The sequence below is a fragment of the Leptonychotes weddellii genome, chromosome 2 (assembly GCF_054177405.1).
Source record: "Leptonychotes weddellii isolate Sample4059 chromosome 2, ASM5417740v2, whole genome shotgun sequence".
NCBI classification, from domain to species: Eukaryota; Metazoa; Chordata; class Mammalia; order Carnivora; family Phocidae; genus Leptonychotes; species Leptonychotes weddellii.
In genome coordinates, this window is record NC_138370.1 from 54887716 (window position 1) to 54906913 (window position 19198).

Sequence of the window (19198 nt, forward strand, 5' to 3'; positions counted from 1 at the left end):
TGATCTAGAGTAATCGTTTCCCCGGCTAAGTTAGTTCATTTTAGTCCCATCCCACTCTTTCTATGAAGTGGCGTCAACTACCATATAGACATCGTCATAACATCAACAAGCAGCAACATTACGTCCACTACTACTGCTCTTTTTGAGAGTGCTTTGGAGAAACACAAGGAATAGTTGTAGTAATTTTTTGGAGATGAATGGTTAACGTGCTTGCTATCTATCGATTCAGCTTCATTTAACTTTAATGAAGTTTACTAGACGTGTCTGTTCAAGACTTCCTGGCTCATGTTTCTTACGTACAGAGACTCGTGCAATCAGGTGTCCCCCCTGTCCTACAAGCCCTCCTTCGCATCTCCGCTCCAAGTAGAATTGGCCCACAGCCAGTGAAAGGAAAGCCTAGCCACTTGACCCCAGGATGGGAGCTGTAGCTCGAGGAGGTAATGAAAACGACGGGTTTAGGACCGCGCGTGGTCTGGTTTCCAAAAGCCCTGTCCCGCTCCCATTGAGCGCAATCGCGTCACGTCACGTCACGTAGTACGCTCCCCCGGAAGTGCCGCCCTGTAAACGGCGGGGGCGTGTCTCCAGGCAGCGCGGCGTGTAGTTACCGGAGAAACGCGGGAAGTTGGGCCCAGGTGCGGTTACAAGACGCGCGGTTGTTCTCTCTTCTTTAGCGAGCCGCGAGCCTTCTGGGGGCCCTGAACGTGAGCCTGACTGGGTCTCTGGCGCTACGGCATGGAAGTAGTGGAGGCCGCCGCCGCTCAGCTGGAAACTCTGAAATTTAATGGCACCGGTTTGGGGGATGGCCAAGGTCAGGCGGTGCGGTCTCCGGGCTCTGTACCTGTCCCACAGCCACAGCCGTCACTGCAATCGGATGAGGCGTCCCCGGACACCGGACAGGCCGCGGAGGCTCAGCCTGCAGAGGAGCAGCCACCTGAATTTGCGCTGCAGTCAAGGTCAGAACCTCCACCCGGAGGGAACTGCGTCACCGCCCCGAGCGCCGCAGAGCAGGCGGGGACTCCAGACTCTCTAGAGACCTCGGACTCGGATTCGGACTCGGACAGGTCGGGTGCCTGGGGATTCTGGAGCTGCGGTGGGGAGCGGGGGGGCAGAGGGGGAAGCCGGCGTCGGGGACTGAGAGGGTGCCCGCGTGGGCCTGGGAGAGAGGAGAGGTAGCTGAAGCTTGCTGCGCACGTGTTGACAAGTAGCTCGGACCGCCCATTCTTCGCCCTTCTCTGCAAATCGCGTTGCGAATCCGAGATTAATAATCAGATCCCTCTTCTTCCTAAATTTGGTAGTATGAAATGTCTTATGTATAGATCGCAAAAACAAAAAACAAACCGTGAGGATATTGGATTATTTCGATAACCACTCAATTTGGCGTGTCCCTTTGTGGTTTTAACTTTGAATTTTGTGTCAGACCTTTTTTTTTTTTTTTTTTTTAAATCAGGTTTAGAGTGTGGCCTTGTTTTTTGAACCAGATGAATTAAGGACCAGTTAAAGGTTTCATACGTTTCCAGTTTGGGTCCTGATAATTTTGTAGAATCCTTGCAGGGAGCAAGTGTTCATGAAATTAGTGAAACATTGTTATTTCGCATTGTTTTATGATCTGGGTAGGTTTTATAGACAGCACCTCCCGCCCCCCCCGCCGCCGTGTCTTTTAAATGGGAAACCTATGGTGAGAGAGGACTTAAGGTTATAGGATGTTAACTAAATCACACTGAACATTGTCTACAAGTATTTGAGTGTGTTACGTGGGATACTGAATAGGTGAACAAAATACCCCTAATGAGAAGGATGAAAAATAAAACTAAATACATCAATACATAAATTAGAGGTGGTGAAAATTACAGTGAAGGAACAAGCAAGGCATGGAGAACGTAATAGGAGAGCCCAGCCCTTTAAGACTGTGTAGCCATGTTAAAGTTTTAAATTCTAAGTGTTAGGGAAGCTACTGAATTTTAAGCAGAGAAATGGCATGCTCAGGTTAATATTCTAATAAGCTTTGCTCTGTAGAGAAGGAATTGAACTGGGTTCAAGAGTGAAAGCAGAGAGGCACGAGTGGAACAGGGCTTAGTGTGGAAAGAGTTGGAAAGATGTTGAATTGAGTCCATGACGTGACCATGGTTATCGGAGTTAAGTATTTTGATAAATGGGGTAGTGGGCTAGACAAGGAGGCATCAACTGTGTGGATGATGGTGCTGTTTAGTAAAATGGGGGGTAACCTATCTGGGATGAGTGTTTAATTTGGACAGTTTATTTGAGATTTCTTTGACAGCTAATTGGAGATGTCAGGGAAGCAGTAGGATAATGAATTTAAAGTTGGGAGGACAATTCTGGACTGGAGACGTAAATTTGAACATGAGATTACAGATAGGATTTACTTTAACTTTTTATTATGGACATTTTCAAATTTGTTAAAAGTAGAGAGTAATATAATGAATGCAAATGTACTCATTACCACACTTAAACAAACGGTTTCTAGTATTTTGCTAATCTTGTTTTATCTAGTATTTCTAACATTTTTTTTAACCTGAGATTTTTAGAGGAAGTCTCAAACAGTATGTCACCTTATCTGTATGTTCTTTACATTTCTAACTGATGAAGTACTTGTTATGTAACCACCATGTCATTATCAAATGTAGTAAAATTAACCTTAATTCCTTAATATCACCTAATACCCAGTCAGTATTCATATTTCTCTAGTTGTCTTTAACAGTTGGTTTGTTTGAATTGGAATTCAAACAAGATTCTCAAGCAGTACATTTGGATGTTATGTCAATTTAGTCTCTTTTAAGTGAAGGTCATATTTAAAACCATGGACACAGAAGAAGGTACATGAGGGTAGAATACCACCCCAAAATATGGGAGGTTTTTGGGAAAGTAAGGGAGAATCATGTCAGATGTTGCTGAAAAGTTAAGATGACAGAAGGATGTCCACTGGACTTGACAACATGGAGATTGTTGGTGACCTTGTAAAGGAGTGGTGGTGATGGAAGCCAATTTGGGGCAAAAACTGAATGGGAAATAAAGGAGCAGAGATAGCATGTGTTAACAACTCTGTCAAGAAACTTCAAGGGGAGAAATGAGGCCATAGCTGGAGGAATTCAGCAGAGGTACTGTAGAATTTGGTATGCTGATAGGAATGATCTGGGAGAGAGGGAAAGATTCATAATGTGGTAAGAGTAGGAAGGAGTTGTGAATGGGATGCCCATTTACCCCTGTAACAGAAAAAGACCATACTTGCCAGAACTAGTGCCTTTGTTTCAAGCACTTCATAATCCATCTGAGAAGACATGTTTTTCAATGAATTATGGATAGTACGAGACAGGCTGTACTAGGCAGTTTGAAAAAAATGCTCTGGGCGATATGGAAAGAAGTAAATCTACTTTGGTGGATAGGGGATGACTTCAGAGGAGATAACATTTGAGTTGAGCTTATAAAGAGGAATGGCCTTTTTTTGTCCTGGAGACATTCCAGTCAAAGGAAATAGCACAAATAATGGCATGAAGTAGTGAAAGTACAACAGGATTTGGGACATTTTATATGCTTCTGTGCTAGATGTGGGAGGAGATGGGATTGTGAAGGTTACCAGGAACCTGATTGCAAAGGGCCCTGAGATGGCCTTTATCTTGTATACAGTGTAGATTTGTGGAGAAACTTTTAAAGCTTTTCTCTGTGTTTAATGTTTTCTTCATTAAAAAAAATGGAAAGAATGGTACAAACACATAGAGCCATCACCTTGATTTAACACTTATTAACATTTCAGGACTTTGTTTCACATATGCATGCTATTGAGCCCTTTTAAAGTCATTTATAGATACTATGACACTTTCTCCCTAAATGTTTCAGCATGCGTTCTCTAAGAGGACATTCTTTTACATAATCACAGTTATCACACATAACAAAATTGATAATTCCTTCAGATCTAATGTCCAGTCATGGATTTTTTTTTTTTTTTTTTTAAAGCAAGCGTGTGAACTGATTAGGATGGAAGGTCATGAGAGGGTGAAGGTAATAGCAGTAGGAGGAAGGGTTGATTGTTATGGGAAGAGACTACGAGTATTGACGTCAGTTATACAATTATTACAGAAAAATAGGTGAGAAATGAGGATTTCCCCCTAAATAGGGTCATAGTAACAGTGGAAATGGGATTGAGAAATGGAATAGGAGTGATGTTTGTCATCTGAAGGTAGGATTTTATCATTGACTGTGAGATGGTATTGGCTCAGAGTGATTCCAAGATTTCTACCTATAGTGACTGGATTGAACACTAAGCAATGAAATAAAATAGAGGCTCAAGGACAGAAGCAGTTTCAGTAAGGAGAATGCTTTTTTTTTTTTTTTAATTAAATTTGTTGCTAGAATGAGGTAAGTGTAGGTTTTTCATACAGAGGTGGCCAGTATGCAGCTGGAGATTAGGGGTGGAGCCTAGAGTTATCAATATCAAGGCTGTTGATTTAGGAGTTATCTATACATGGGTGATGATTGAAATCATTTGAGTGAATGAGGTTATCAATGGGAAGAGGATAGAGAGAAGAGAAAATGAGGGTGGAACTTTTCAAAACAGCACATAAAATGGGCTGAGGGAGAAAGCCAGCAAACAAAATTTAAAGATTTTATTTATTTATTCATGAGAGACAGAGAGAGAGAGAGAGAGAGGCAGAGGGAGAAGCAGGCTCCCAAGGAGCAGGGAGCCCGATGCGGGACTCGATCCCAGGACCCTGGGATCATGACCTGAGCCACGCAGGCTCCCAAGGAGCAGGGAGCCCGATGCGGGACTCGATCCCAGGACCCTGGGATCATGACCTGAGCCACCCAGGCTCCCAAACAAAATTTAAACTAAGAGGATTACTGGTAACAATTGCTGTGAAGCCAAGGGCTAAGGGAATTTTTAGAGTAGAGTGGTCAACATGGTTGGTAACTTTCAGGAGTTTCCAAGTTGTATGAAGACAGCATTTTATTTTTTTATTTTAAAGATTTTATTTATTTGACAGAGAGAGCGAGAGAGCACAAGCAGGGGGAACAGTAGAGGGAGAAGCGGGCTCCCTGCTCGACGCGCGGCTCGATCCCAGGACCCTGGGGTCATGACCTGAGCTGAAGGCAGACGCTTAGCCATCTGAGCCACCCAGGCGCCCCCTGAAGACATTTTATTGGCAATTAAGTGATCTGGTCACTGATGGCTAATAAGAAAGGTGTCTTGTCCAGACCTTTCTCTTGTCAGTGATTTGTCATGTGCTTAACTAGATTAAGACAAACGTGTGATGTGTGAGACTATTATAATAATAGGGTTTGGGTTATAGCAGGGGTTGAAAATGTTATCAATGGATTAAAGACTGCTTTCCAAATACCATAGTCAACTTCGAATTGCTAGCTTTTGAATTATATCAGCAACAGTAAATACATAGTAGATATTTCCTAGTTGAAAAATTATAATTTAATACCACTGTAATAATGCTTTCCTAAGTTTTTGACTTTTCTTCCCTACAGTGAAACAGATTCAGATAGTTCAAGCTCCTCCTCATCTTCATCATCTTCCTCATCATCTTCCTCTTGTATATCACTTCCTCCACTGCTGTCAGATGGAGAAGATGATTTACAAACTGAGAAGGAAAATAAGAATTTTCCTCTTAAAACAAAAGATGAGTTACTCCTTAATGTAAGTACTTAGATTTGTTATTAAACCTAATTTGAAAGTTATTAAATATATGTTATGATACTAATATTGATGTTATTTGGCCTATATCTGGCTCTGTAAATTTGAAGACTTCTCAACCTCTTATTGGGCATACTTTTGCTATGCCTTGGTTTTCTTATTTTTATTTTTTATGTTTTTTTTTTTTTTTAAGATTTTATTTCAGAGAGAGAGCGAGCGAGCACAAGCGGAGGTGGGGGAGGGAGAAGTAAACTCCCCTCTGGGCGGGGAGCCCAACCTGGGGCTTGATCCCAGCACCCTGGGATCGTGACCAGAGCCAAAGGCAGATGCTTAACTGACTGAGCCACCCAGGCGCCGCCCCTGCCTTGGTTTTTTTTAAATAAAAGAGAGGATTGATGTGGTTGCTAAGGTTTCTAAGGTTGTTTCTAAATCTAATATTTGGTAATTATTCTTGATGGACATCAACTTTAGCTTGCTATCTTTCCTACAAAGATTTCTTATGTAGATTTACAACCTAGTTTGGGGGGTTTTTTTTTGTTTATTTGGGGTTTTTTTTTGGTCCGCAAGTCAGAAAATTTTGCTCAGTAGTAATTGAAATCCTTTTAATTGATTGCATTTAAGAGAAGTAGAAAGGAAAATTAGATGGGTTGAGTTTCTTAGGACTCCTGTTAACTTGAAGTTTTGGGAGCATTTTTGTTGTAGATGGAGAAAACTTGTTTATTATAGGATGGTATTTATTGGCACTTGATAGGGTTGGTTTGTGAAGTTGACTCTTATGTGGTTATTTCCTTTTCTTCCTTCCATCCTAGAAGGATGATGGTAGTTTGGTTGAAACCTCATGATCCAAGAGGAACATCTCAGGATTTCAGAATATAGGCTGTATTGCCGCATGTTTATTCTCCTTACACCCACATGTACTTTAATTACAACTAATGCTTTTTAAAAATTTAATGATCACTAATTACATTTATTATGTAATACTTAAATCAATGAAACAGTTTAATGCAAGGTTTGAAAACATTTTAAAAGTCTCGAGGTAATCGGGCACCTTTTCATGCCTAAATTCTACCAATATTACTTCTTTTTCTCTACTTGTAATGAGAAATTTCCTATCTCATTTATGCTTTATATATTGAAAACCTCTTGAATTTTTATGCAACTTCATTGGTGGTTCTTGTTTTCATACTACAGACATTGCTATCCCTTACTGGTCTTTTTACACAAAGCTTTCCCAACATACACTATTTTCTGAAAGTATTGGGAGACTTCTTCGTTGTTTCTCTTGTATCTTGGTCAGCTTTCTACTTAAGTTTTCTCAGAGCATAAAAATCAACAAATAAAGGACCACAGTACTTTTATATGTATCATTTTCTTACTTATCTTACTTGACCTGGAATTCTTACCTTGTGAATCTCTTAAAATTTAATGCAAAATCTTAGTCTATATGTTTAAGTATTTTTCTTGGTAGAGTGCTCATATTTTCCTCAGAAAACTAAAGGGGTCCATGTTCACACAGAGGCCAGGAAACACATTCTGGAAGGCTAAGTTCATATCTGATTTTTGTAGTTCCCGTAGTGTGCAGTAGAGTGCTTGACAGATAATAGGTTGTCAGGCAGCAGTAATACATGATTATAGAATGAGTGAGAAAACAAGAGGCATTTTATGTTCATTCATTCTTAAACTATTATAGCACACTGGCCATATACTAGGTGCTGTAAACAAGACCCTCCAGTTTCTGCTCTCATCGTGCCCGGTGGAGAGAGGCAGACAGTAAATAAACAGAGACAAATACGATTTTGGAAGTGCTATTGAATTGTGAGAGTGTATGTTTGGCTCATATCAGAAAATTACATTTTTACTGGAAAGATATGTTAGCTTTTGAAACTTGAACAGTGGGACAATCTGTTCTTTTTTGTGCCAGTTGCAAGGGGTCTTTGGGAAAGATGGAAGAATCAGTTATAGTCGTTATTTTTCAACTTTAGATTCTTGAGTAGCTGTCTGCTTTATTTTATATTTACATGATTAGGAAGTGAACTTATTGGAAGTTCCTAGTCCATTAGACCACTGCTAATGGGTGAGGTAGAGGGATGAGTTCCCTGGATTGCCATAAATCTTTGACTTAGGGCTGTGAAAGAGTATTATTAGGACTCCTTCAGGACTTCAACTCTGGAATTAAGGGAAGAGAGTGACTTGGCCCTGAAGACCAGGATGATAGGGCTACCTGTACTCAGTATCTTTAGGACTCCACTTCTTTCTTGCTCAGTAGGTTTTTCTCCATGGGGCTGGCAGTTTGGCCATTGATATTCCTATATGAAAGTCATGGGGAGGACTTGTACTGGTTTACCTGGGGCCTGGTACACAGCCCTGAACACATCATTGAGGCTAGTGGAATGTGTATTTGGATTGCTTGGGCATGAGTCACATAGTCACTCTTGTTTGGGTGGGAGGGTATGTAGGAAAGTGAGTGCTTTAGAGAAAGCACATGGGCAAGTGTGAGGGCGGGAACATGTAAAAGCCAGCTGACAGAAAGGGAGTGTGAATGTATGTGTATTTTGAGAAGCTTGAGGGTTGGGTGGGCGATACCAACCCCATGCAAACCACAAGGAATGGGTTCTCTGTCATAGGAAAGGAAGTCTTCTATCCATTTCAAAAAGGGATGCTGTTTAGTCAGTGATAATAGTCATCCTGTGTAGAGAGTAAAAGGGAAATACTTGCAGGGGGTTATCACATGTGACTTTACATTGGGCTCTTGTGGTTGTGAGCAAAAAAGACTCTCCACTTACCTCAAGAGAGGGGGGATGCATTGTAAACTTATTTGGATAGGAAAGCCATTGGGAATTAAGGCAACTATTGAGGATAGCCATGCTATTTCTTTTATATGCCTCTTGGATATTCTCATAGTTTTCTGAGTGTCGTTTTAGTCTTTCTTTACTCACTGACTTCTTCTGTTTACCTATAGATTAATCTTTTAAAATTCTAGCTTGCATGTAGATTGCTGTGACCCTGGCTCTAAATACATTGTCTTCTACTTTGACCTTCCCCTTGAACCAGCCAGTTGGTGCTATATTTCTTTGCTGACTTTTGGGGCAATCCTATTACTTACTAGATTAGTTTTTGTGTGTGTGTTTTGGGGTTTTTTGTTTTGTTTTGTTTTTGAAAATGACAGTCCACTTTTCCTGGGAACTGTCCCCTCTTGTTAAAACCAGCTCTAGCCAGTGTCAGATGTACCATTTTGTTCAGGTCATACTGGTATATCCTCTTAGACAGCAGGGATTGTGCATGGAGCATTTGATCTATGTATTCTATTTAATTTCCTAATGAAATGCTGGAGAAAATTAATGAAACATTCTATCCATGTTGTCTTTGCTAAAAGGTGTACATAAATTAAAATGGGCCAAGCAGTTCTATCAATTTCAGAGTTTGTGCTGGATCTTTAGAGATCTCTGGAACATAGGCATGCCCAGTTTAACTCAGTTTTATGTCCCACCTCTTTATAAAGTGTCTCATATTCTGGGCTGTTTCCTATTGCCATGCAGGCGTGCTGAGCTTAATTTTTACCTCCAGTTATTCTGTTTGTCAAGTAGGAGTGTCACCTCCCTGGATCTAGCTTTTTAAATCTTTTCACTTTGTTGGAAAGTTAGATCCTGGTGATCTAACTACTAACTATTGCAGATCTCTAATGGTAGGTACATGGGAGCTACAGTGAAGTAACCTCATGATTGTTTTTTTTTAGAATTAAACCTTAGAGAGTTGCAGCAGTCTCTTGGGATGACAAGATATGGTTATATCTTGATTTAGAAAAAGGGGTGAGGAAAAGAGAAAAAAAAGGGAATGGTTAGCTAAAGAGGCTTTGAAAAGGAGAGTAATCTTAGTTGGCTCTTTTTATATGTCACAGTTATGTAATATATGCTGTTAAATTTAACCATGTGGAATTATTCTTTTGATCATAAACTCCTCTTTAATGCTGAGAAGGTTTATACATGACCTACACAGTAAATGTAAAGCAGCATACGTATTACAGCTTTGAACTACATTAAACCACATAGGGTTTATTCAGTGTTTCAGTGAATTGGAAAATTAGGTCCTTTTTGAAAAATTTTCTCAGCAGTTTATGCCCTGGCCTGTTTATTTAAATAAATAAGGTATAATTAAAAATCTAGAATCATAAAAACATTTATGGGATTGTGACATTTCAGAACCTTAATCAGAAATGAATTTTATAAATTAATGCCTATTATTTTCTCTTCTGAAAACCTGAAAGGTTTTACATAACATTTAAAAGTTATGGTTACAGTGCTTATGGGGATAAAAAATGGATAATACTGCAGTAGGCATATTAATGCGTATGTATACACATAATAGCATGACTAAGAAAAAATGTAATGCTGGTAGGCAGTTCTTGGTACCTTCGTTATTTGGAGACTGCCTATATTATATTGTAAAACAAATGTATTTTGTAGTTAGGTTGAGTACGCTATATTTTCTTTCTGATTTTGGCAGTGCAAACACATATCATAAAACATCCTAACATGAGGATATGGAAATATCTGGACACATCAAGTGGTCAGAAGTTACAGCGGATTATTTCATACTTTTGATCTCCCACCATCCATGAAATTACAATGCACCATGGTCTTCACTTAATAATCGTTGACTGAATATGTTGTTTTCAAGGCCTAGCTTACTTTATAAATTTTGCCCTAAATGCAGGCCTCTTTCAACTTCAGCATTTTATGACTCTAAATGTGTTTGAAATTATTACATTGTATCATAGAATACTGAAGACACTTTTTAACATTCTTTTCAAAATATCTGATGTTTAAGAAATGGCTTATGTACTTGAGAGGAGATATTTTTAAATTGATACTTGGTGCTCTTTAAAAATAGTGCTCAGATTTTTTAAAAAATTAAAATTTTGTGCTTCATTATACAAAATTATTTTAGTAAAGCTTATAGCCAACAGATATGATCCCTTAAACTTCAGATAGTGTTTTCAGTAAAGTAATAAGCATGTATGTGTGTGTATAATTTGTGTGTGTGTATATATACACACACAAAATATATATATGGTTATTACACACAAGCATTCCATTTATTAGATTCCCCCATTCCTCAGTAGATTTTAATAAGTTCTGATTGCTTTAGAGGATAAAGACAAATGTCTGTTAAAAGGGAATCTAGCTAGGGAGTGAGTGCATACACTTTGGCTAAAAGCAAAGTGACACCAGAAAGTTAATGATTGAATGCAAGATGAGTGGTACTGGACATACAGAGTTGTAGGATTGAGTGGAAGAGGAGATAGCTAACAGTGCAAGGGTCAAGGAAGTCATCCTAGATTGCAAGATGGATAGGATAGGTATGGAAAGGTGACAGGTGAAGAGAATATGCACTTTCCCACTGATAGGTAAGAGTCTGTTGCATGACAGTTGTATTCCCAGTGTTGGTTACGTAGTAGGAGCTCAGGGAGTGTTTCTTTGTTCATTCGTTTATCATCCATACACATGATGTTGTCACTTCCAAAATGGGCACTTTTTCATTTTGAAATTTGGGACTAATAATTGTTGACATTTTACAATAATTTGGTAGTGGTTTTATCTTCATGATATATAAAATAAGTGTCTTAGATTTGATGAAATATGGACTCCTCAGTTAACATAAAAGATAATGCTTAGAATTATATCATTGAAGGTTTTTTCTTATTGAGATGGATTATAATTTTATTTTAATGTGAGTCAACTTTTGAAGATATTCTTATGAACTTTGTTTCTGACTAGTTTTAGAGAAAAACGGTAAGAATATAGTATTTACTTAAAGAGAAAAATATAAAAACACTGCAAAGGAGTGTTGGTTTTCATTTTTTAGGTGAAAATATTTAATGGGCTAGTCTCAATCTTTAGTGTCATACACAACAAGGTAATTAAGAAGGGCAATTAATGTGTATTGAGTTCCATGGAACATGTAAAAGTACTTTTGTTAAGTTGATGAATTAGACTAAATGTTATATGTGGTCTTAGTTACCACACAGTGTACAGATCTAATCCGTTCTTTTTTCCAATATGTTTTACCAGCTATAAGGGGGGGAAAAAAAAAAGTTTCCAATCATGGCTCTCAGTACTCCAGGGATTGGATCCCACTTTCCAACCATATCTGAAAGGTGAAGGCTCACCTGATAGCGTCAGGTAATTGGCTGCCACATGCATGTCCTCTATTCTTGGGTAATAATAAGGAAAGTGGTCAGATAATTTTATTCCACTTTCCTCACTTTTTAAAAATTCTCCCCAGTCTAGCACCAAGAAAGGGTTAGTTGCCATTTGGAATGTTTGATTCCTTTCCCATTACCCTCTGCTGCCCTTTTTCTAGATTTGTGAGTGAAAACCCAAATCAAAGTTCTTTAGATAATTTTCCTCAGAAAATCATAAATTACTGATTTTTTTTTTTCTTGCCCAATAATAAGTCTTCAAAGAACTAGAGAAGGCAAGGTCATTGTAATGTACAAATGTCGTCTTCTCAGAGGGCCATTTTTGACCCATTAGCTCCTTCCATTTTTGCACTGGAAGTCTTAGACATCCATTTTTTTTTTTTTTAACTAGTGTGTCTACAGTTTAATTTTTTAATAGGGGAGATTTTTAATATGTGGTACTCATTTGAATATTTTGCCTAACTGAACAACCTTGTAGGCCATACAGATGTTCAGGAATCAGAATATAATAATATTTTTGTAACACAAACAATAATTGCTCTTTCATGGATATTCCAGAAGTATAGGTAGGACAGTGCATTTATTTAATGCCATAGTTAGGGGTATCTGTTATCCAGAATTAGAGTAATTGTGTTTGAGGCTGGCATATAATTTCCGTCTTAATGTGCTGTCTTTTTGATTACATGCAGTTAAACATTTTTTAAATTGTATTGGCCATTTGCATGAAATATTCAGAACTTTTGCTCAGTTTTCTTACTATTTAGAGATAAGAAAACTGATTCCCAGAAAGAAAGTGATTTGCCTGAGGTAGTATTTAAGTAGGGGAGAGCAGATTTGGAACTAATAACAGGTAGATTTAAGTCTGCTGTATTTTTAGTTCTTGTGTAGACGTGCGTACATAGCAACATTAGAATTTGATCATTTGAACTTCCTTGATTATTTGGTTTCTGAATAATGTAGTGTATTTTGTCATGGTGATAGATGATTGTATCATAATGTAAGCTTTCTTAAATTGCATATGCTTGGGCCATATTATCTTTTAATAGAGCCTTTGACTTGGAACTGTAGATTGTAGGAAATACGTGATTGAATTTCTTTAGTATGGTGAATTTTAGTAGTTCATTGCCAAATGGTGTTATGTATCTGGGGATTTTTATTTCCATGTGGCCTTTTCTTTTGCTAATGATGTGAATGAAGTATTTTTCTTCCTTTCCTTGCCTATTCTTTGTTATTACAGATAACATTTGTTTTGAGTTAGTAAGCATAATATAAACTTTATTTAAATGATAGCTGGATATTTATTTCTAGTTGTATATACTGTGCACCCAAGACAGGTTTTAGTTTCTTTTTAATTTGGGAGAAGTAACAGTGGTAAAAATAGAGATTTATTACAAATCTTCGTTTTCCAGGTAAAGTTTTCAGGTTATCATTAAGACTTCATAGCAGTGTGGTGTATGCTGTTATAATGTGGCCTTAAAATTATATTTATATTAATGGCTGAAAATAGAGTGGTGCTATTAATACTTGGGTGTATGTTTTGTAAGGGAGGGCTTTTGGGATGTACAAGAATGTAAAGCAGTGCTGTTCAGTAGAGCTTCCTGCAATGGTGGAAGTGTTCTATATCCACACTGTGTTAATACTGTAGCAGTTGAGCATATGAAATGTGGCTAGTCCAATCAAACACTGCATTTTAAATTTTACATAATTTTCATTAATGAAATTTAAATAATCAAATGTAGTTAGTGTCTGGTATTGGATAAACAGAATAAAAGGAGCCTTTCTTACCCACTTATCCATCTTTCCATGAGGGTTATAGGGTAATCCAGGCTTATAGTTTAATCTTCCTTACCTGCAGTAAATATAGCCTTCTTGTCTTTTATTTTCAGGACACTTGGATTTTGCTTATATGATGGAGAAGGTCTTTCTATCCCAGGTTTTCCTCATCAACTCTAACTTCAGTGTTTTAGTTTCATCAGTATGCCTTTTACTTCTAATTCTTTAGATCCTGTGTGTCCTGTCAAGAGTGGTAATGTCCTTCAGTGTGTTCTGGCTACTCTTTTTTCCCTTATTGGAGTTTGTTTTTCCTCTTTGCTGTAACACATCCTTTCCCCACTCATGGAAAAGTAAAGTGATGGATTTTTATTTCTTGAAAGGAGATTATGCGACTGCGCAGATTTATTTGTTATCTTACCGGGAACAGCTGCTGAACAGCCGCTATGTAATCAGGGAGCTAGGTGTTAGTCTAATAATTGTAATAATGTTTGCTGCTGCAAATCTGACATATCTATGCATTAGTCCTGGGCAATGAAGCTTCCTTAGAAGCCTGCCTTTTTAACTTCTGTTCTTTGAGGATTCTCTTGAATTCTGGGAATTATATTTTCATTATCTGGTTTTGCTCTGATTGAAAAAGACTGTGATCTCTTCTGAGAATTTTGTTTAACCCAGACTGATGAGATAAGTCATTTAATAAATATATGCTCAGCACCTACTATGTGCTAGTCATTGTTCTGGGTGCTATGGCAATGGGCAAGGCTGACCAAAGCCTGTTTATTGTTGGATTTATTGTATAGTTAGGGAAATGAACTTTAAGCAAGAAAACACATAGGATGTTAGACAGTAAGATGTTTACAAAAAAGAAAATCAGGATAATTTAGTAAAGAGGTAACTAGGCTTGGTGGAGGTGCAGTACTTCAGCTTTCATAGTTAGGGAAGAGAAAGTAACATTTGACATCCAGATACCAAGACAAGATCATATACTGTCCTGTCTGACATGGCAGTCAAGGAACTTTCCTTTTAAACCTTCTGAAGTTCTGCCTCTTCAAGCCTGACAAAAATCTTTATGAAAAGCCCATGGAAAGCATGCTTGTTTAAAAGGGACAAATATATCTCTTCTTCTTTGATCCAACCCCCAAAATGTCCACCATTTTCAAAGCAAATATACTGCTTGACATAACTATACTGGCAGACTCTGCTTTTGACCACAAGAGTGGGTCCCTGCATCACTACAAATATTCTAGCATTGTATATCTTCCCCTGTCTTCCTCATTGCTAGATGTGTCTCATAGACATCTTTAGAAGAGGAGAACATCAGGATTTCATCAGACCCTGGAGCTGACCTGCTCAACTTACAGTAAATTATGTTATAATTATCTCAAAAGATGATGAAAAGGCATTAGATGAAATTCAGCAGTCTGATTTAAAAAAACACAAATAGGAACACAAGTAGGAATAGACGGTCACTTTTTTTTTTTTTTTTTAAAGATTTTATTTATTTGACAGAGAGAGACACAGCGAGAGAGCGAACACAAGCAGGGGGAATGGGAGAGGGAGAAGCAGGCTTCCCGACGAGCAGAGAGCCCGATGCGGGGCTCGATCCCGGGGTCCTGGGATCATGACCTGAGCCGAAGGCAGACGCTTAACGACTGAGCCACCCCGGCGCCCCAATATGAGTGAATTTAAAAAGTGATTTTGGTATGGGGAAGGTCTTTCTCTCTGTGACATAAGTCTCAAAAGCCAAAAAAAAGAAAAGCTTGATATATTTGACTACATAAAAATTAAAATGCTGAAGTTCATTAAGCAACTTAAATACTAAAAACCATTCTGGGAGGAAAGGGAATGGGTATTTTCTTTGTATTTGATAAAGGGCGAATGTTCTTTAACCCAAAGTTCTCTTATAAATTAATAAAAAGATAAACCCTTTGAAAGAGAAATGTGTAAAATATACAAACAATTCATAAACACAATTGGATAGCCAGGAAACATGCAAGGATGCACAGTCTTCCTGATTAATGAAGAAAGTAAAATAAAAAAAGATGCTATTTTATATCATAGACCTATCACACTGGCAAAGATTTAGTTTGCTTCTCAGTGATGGCATGAATGTGAGAAAATCTGTCATCATTTGTGGAATTGTTAATTGATGGAACCTTTTTGAAAAGAAACTTGACAGTATCTGTCAAAAGTGTTCATATCTTTGGATCTAGCAGTTCCAGTTACAGGGATTTATCACAGAAGTTACACGAAGATGTATGTGAAGGATAGTTCATTTTATCATTGTATGTAATGATAAAAATTAAAAAGAGACAGATGTTTTATCAGGTAACTTGTGTTAAGTTACAGTTATACAGTGTGATATACTGTAAGAATGTTTAAAAAATTAGATGTTTATGTTTTGGTGTAGAAAGATGTACAAAATATGATAGGTAAAAAGGATAACTTGCATTATAATGTGGATATAAGTAAAATGTTTTACAATTAGAAATGTAAAGTTTATATCTGCATGGTAAATGTATTTGAAGGATAAACTGTTAACAGCTCTCTGTGGAGAGGGATTGGGAGGTTGAAAGTAATCAGGGCAATTTTTGCTTTTTACTCTGAGTACTTTGGTACTACTAATTTTTTTTTTCTTCTTTAAAAAACAGGAGCATGTATTTTATATTTTAAAGTTAAAAGAAATTAAAACAGTATCAGAATTTGAACCTATACCAAAACATAATTATATTGCATGGACTTTATTCCTCTTAATAGAAAATACAAAACAGGAGCTTTTCATTCTGTGGCCAGATAGCATTTATTTATTTGAGAATAACATTGATTTTATGTTCTAAGTGTTAACAGTATTTGGTTTACCCTCCTCCTCAGTTCAGAGGTTTTCCCAAAAGATCTAACAGCACTTTCTCTTAGAGACTTCCTTTTCCTTTGTTCTACCTACATGATCCTGACTTTATTTAACCAGTGGGCTCTCTCGCAGTCCAAAAGTACGAAAAGTTTTTGCTCTAGATTTAACTGTGATTTGGTTAGTCAGTGGGGGAGATTTCAGATTTCATCACTATACTTCTGCATTAGAAAATGCCATTTACTACTTATAAGACCTACTACCCCATCCGGAAGCAGAAGGCAGTGTGATTTGCTCTCTAAAATATCAGGAAAGCCCTCCTGTCTGCAGTCTCCCAACATTATAGTTCTCTATTCTTGTATTTAACTGGGTGTGGGATTTCTTTTGCTAAGAGCTTCTTAACAAGGCTATCCCATGTCACATGTTCTTTACCAGTTCTAAGAACTGTACTCCCTTCTCTATTCTAATACACATATGGACCACTTTCAAACCATGGTCTTGCCAAGAAAAACTATCCATATTTAATATGCAAAAATGACAAGTGGTTGTCCTCTCCCTAAAAGTACTCAGAAAAAGTCTGATATAAAACCGTCATTTCCTCACGACCCCATCCAGACTAACCGTGCGAGGTTAAGTCTTCTGCGTGAAGTTGGTTGAGACCTTTAGTGTGGTTGTTTGTAAGTAATTCTTGATCAGAAAATAGCATCTCCCAGAAGCAAGTTATACTTTAACTCTGGTTATATGGTTTATTAAAAACCTTCTTTGAGTCCCTGAAGAGGAAAATGATTACCATGATCCATTCATCTGTAATACACTGTATTGTTTAGGCTTTTCCCATCTTTTTCAACATTTCTTCAGAAGTTCTCTTTCTCCTCCCCAACCAACTCCTAACATACACTTTCAAGCCTTCTTAAGGAAGAACTTCCTTCTAAAAGTTAATCATGGGGGGGAAAAAAAATTATAAAACATAACTATCACAAATGAAAAAAAAAAAAAATAAAAAAAAATAAAAGTTAATCATGGGGGCGCCTGGGTGGCTCAGCTGGTTAAGCGACTGCCTTCGGCTCAGGTCATGATCCTGGAGTCCTGGGATCGAGTCCCGCATCGGGCTCCCTGTTCGGCAGGGAGTCTGCTTCTCCCTCTCCCACTCCCCGTTTGTGTTCCCTCTCTCGCTGTGTCTTTCTCTGTCAAATAAATAAATAAAATCTTTAAAAAAAAAATAAAATAAAATAAAATAAAAGTTAATCATGGTCTTTTGGCAAAGGTCAAAAATAGAAAGTTCTGTTTGTTTAGTTTAAAGGCTAAGGTCAGTTTTATTCTTAGATTTCTCTTCAACTTCGTCTCTACTTCAACATCTAGTTTCTATAGCAACTGAGGTATAGTTAGTAGCTGGGTCAGAAAAGAGGAATTTTTAACGTAAAGGAATTTAGATTTTAACATAGAGAAAGAAGATACGAGGCAACACTTCACAGCTTTTCCGGGTGGAGCCTATGTTCTGTTTCCCAGGAATTCTAGATTTTTTTTCCTGAAGAAGCTAGACATTTACTCTTTTTCAAACAGCCCCAGAAGAGATTGCTGTTTCTCTTTTCAACTACTTATTCCCTGTCAAATTAATTAACCAAATTAAGACAGCTAAGAGAGAGAACTCTTCTTCTGTGGAGAAATTGTAGTGACCAGTAGAATCATTTCTCTGGGAATCACTTTAAGTGAAATGCCTTTTTTTTTTTTTTTTGCCTTGAATTCCTTAACAGTAATAGCGTTTTTTGGTTTTTTTGTCTCATTCAAGTATGGTTGGAAAAATCTGGGTACTTTTGTCCATGTTCTTAGTTTAGCTGGATTCAGGTATAGATGCTGTTGCATCACTTATGTGGGGAGATATTGGAAGTAGAAGAAATACTGTCAGACACTAAAAAGGATCACATCAAAGAGATGGTATAAGTGCTTAATGTTACATCTTCAGAAATGTTTATAGTACTTTAAATGGAAATGATGTCCTATTTTTTTTAGTTGTTGAAGATCAATGCTTTTTTTATATTATAGGAACTACCTTCTGTTGAAGAACTCACTATTATTCTGCCTGAAGATATTGAATTAAAGCCTCTTGGGATGGTTTCAAGTATTATTGAGCAATTAGGTATGTAAATAATTTTATGAGTAAAATTACTTATATCCAAGTATGCATTCATCAAATGAAAGACTTTATGACTAGTGCATTTTCTGTGAAATATGTAATAATACTTCATTTTATAGTTAAGTTTGAATAGATAAATTCATTTTTTACTCATATATGTAACTCATAAATGCCGTGTCTTTTTTAAAATTCAAAGTCTGCTTTTATTGACATTTCTCCAGAATTGTCTTTGATTTGGTATATTAATTTTTTTTGCTATTAAGTTGCTACAAATTTAGTGGCTTTAAACAACACAGATTTATTGTTTTATAGTTTTGTAGAACAGAAGTCTGATATGGGTCTCACTGGGCTAAAATCAAGAGGTCCGTCAGGGCTGAGTTCCTTTCTGAAGGCTCTAGGGGAGAATCCATTTCCTTGTCCCTTTCAGCTTCTAGAGGCTGCCTGTATTCCTTGGCTTATGGACTCCTTCCTTCATCTTCAAAGCCAGTAGTATACCTTCCCTGTGACCCTTCCCCCTTCATCACATCTCTCACTGACCAAAGCTTGGAAAGATTATTTGCTTTTAAGGACTCCATAGGTTGGGCCTACATGCATAATCCA

General features: G+C 37.5%; 1 protein-coding gene across 1 annotated transcript in view; it reads left to right on the forward strand.

Moving 5' to 3' along the window:
- Positions 1-540: 540 nt before the first annotated feature.
- Positions 541-19198, forward strand: part of NAF1 (nuclear assembly factor 1 ribonucleoprotein) — a 38308-nt gene continuing 19650 nt past the window's right edge. Inside the window, exons 1-3 of the mRNA XM_081811269.1 lie at positions 541-1061; positions 5488-5656; positions 18508-18601. Coding sequence (XP_081667395.1) covers positions 733-1061; positions 5488-5656; positions 18508-18601 — 592 coding nt within the window. The 5' untranslated portion in view covers positions 541-732. The remainder of the gene's footprint in view (positions 1062-5487; positions 5657-18507; positions 18602-19198) is intronic.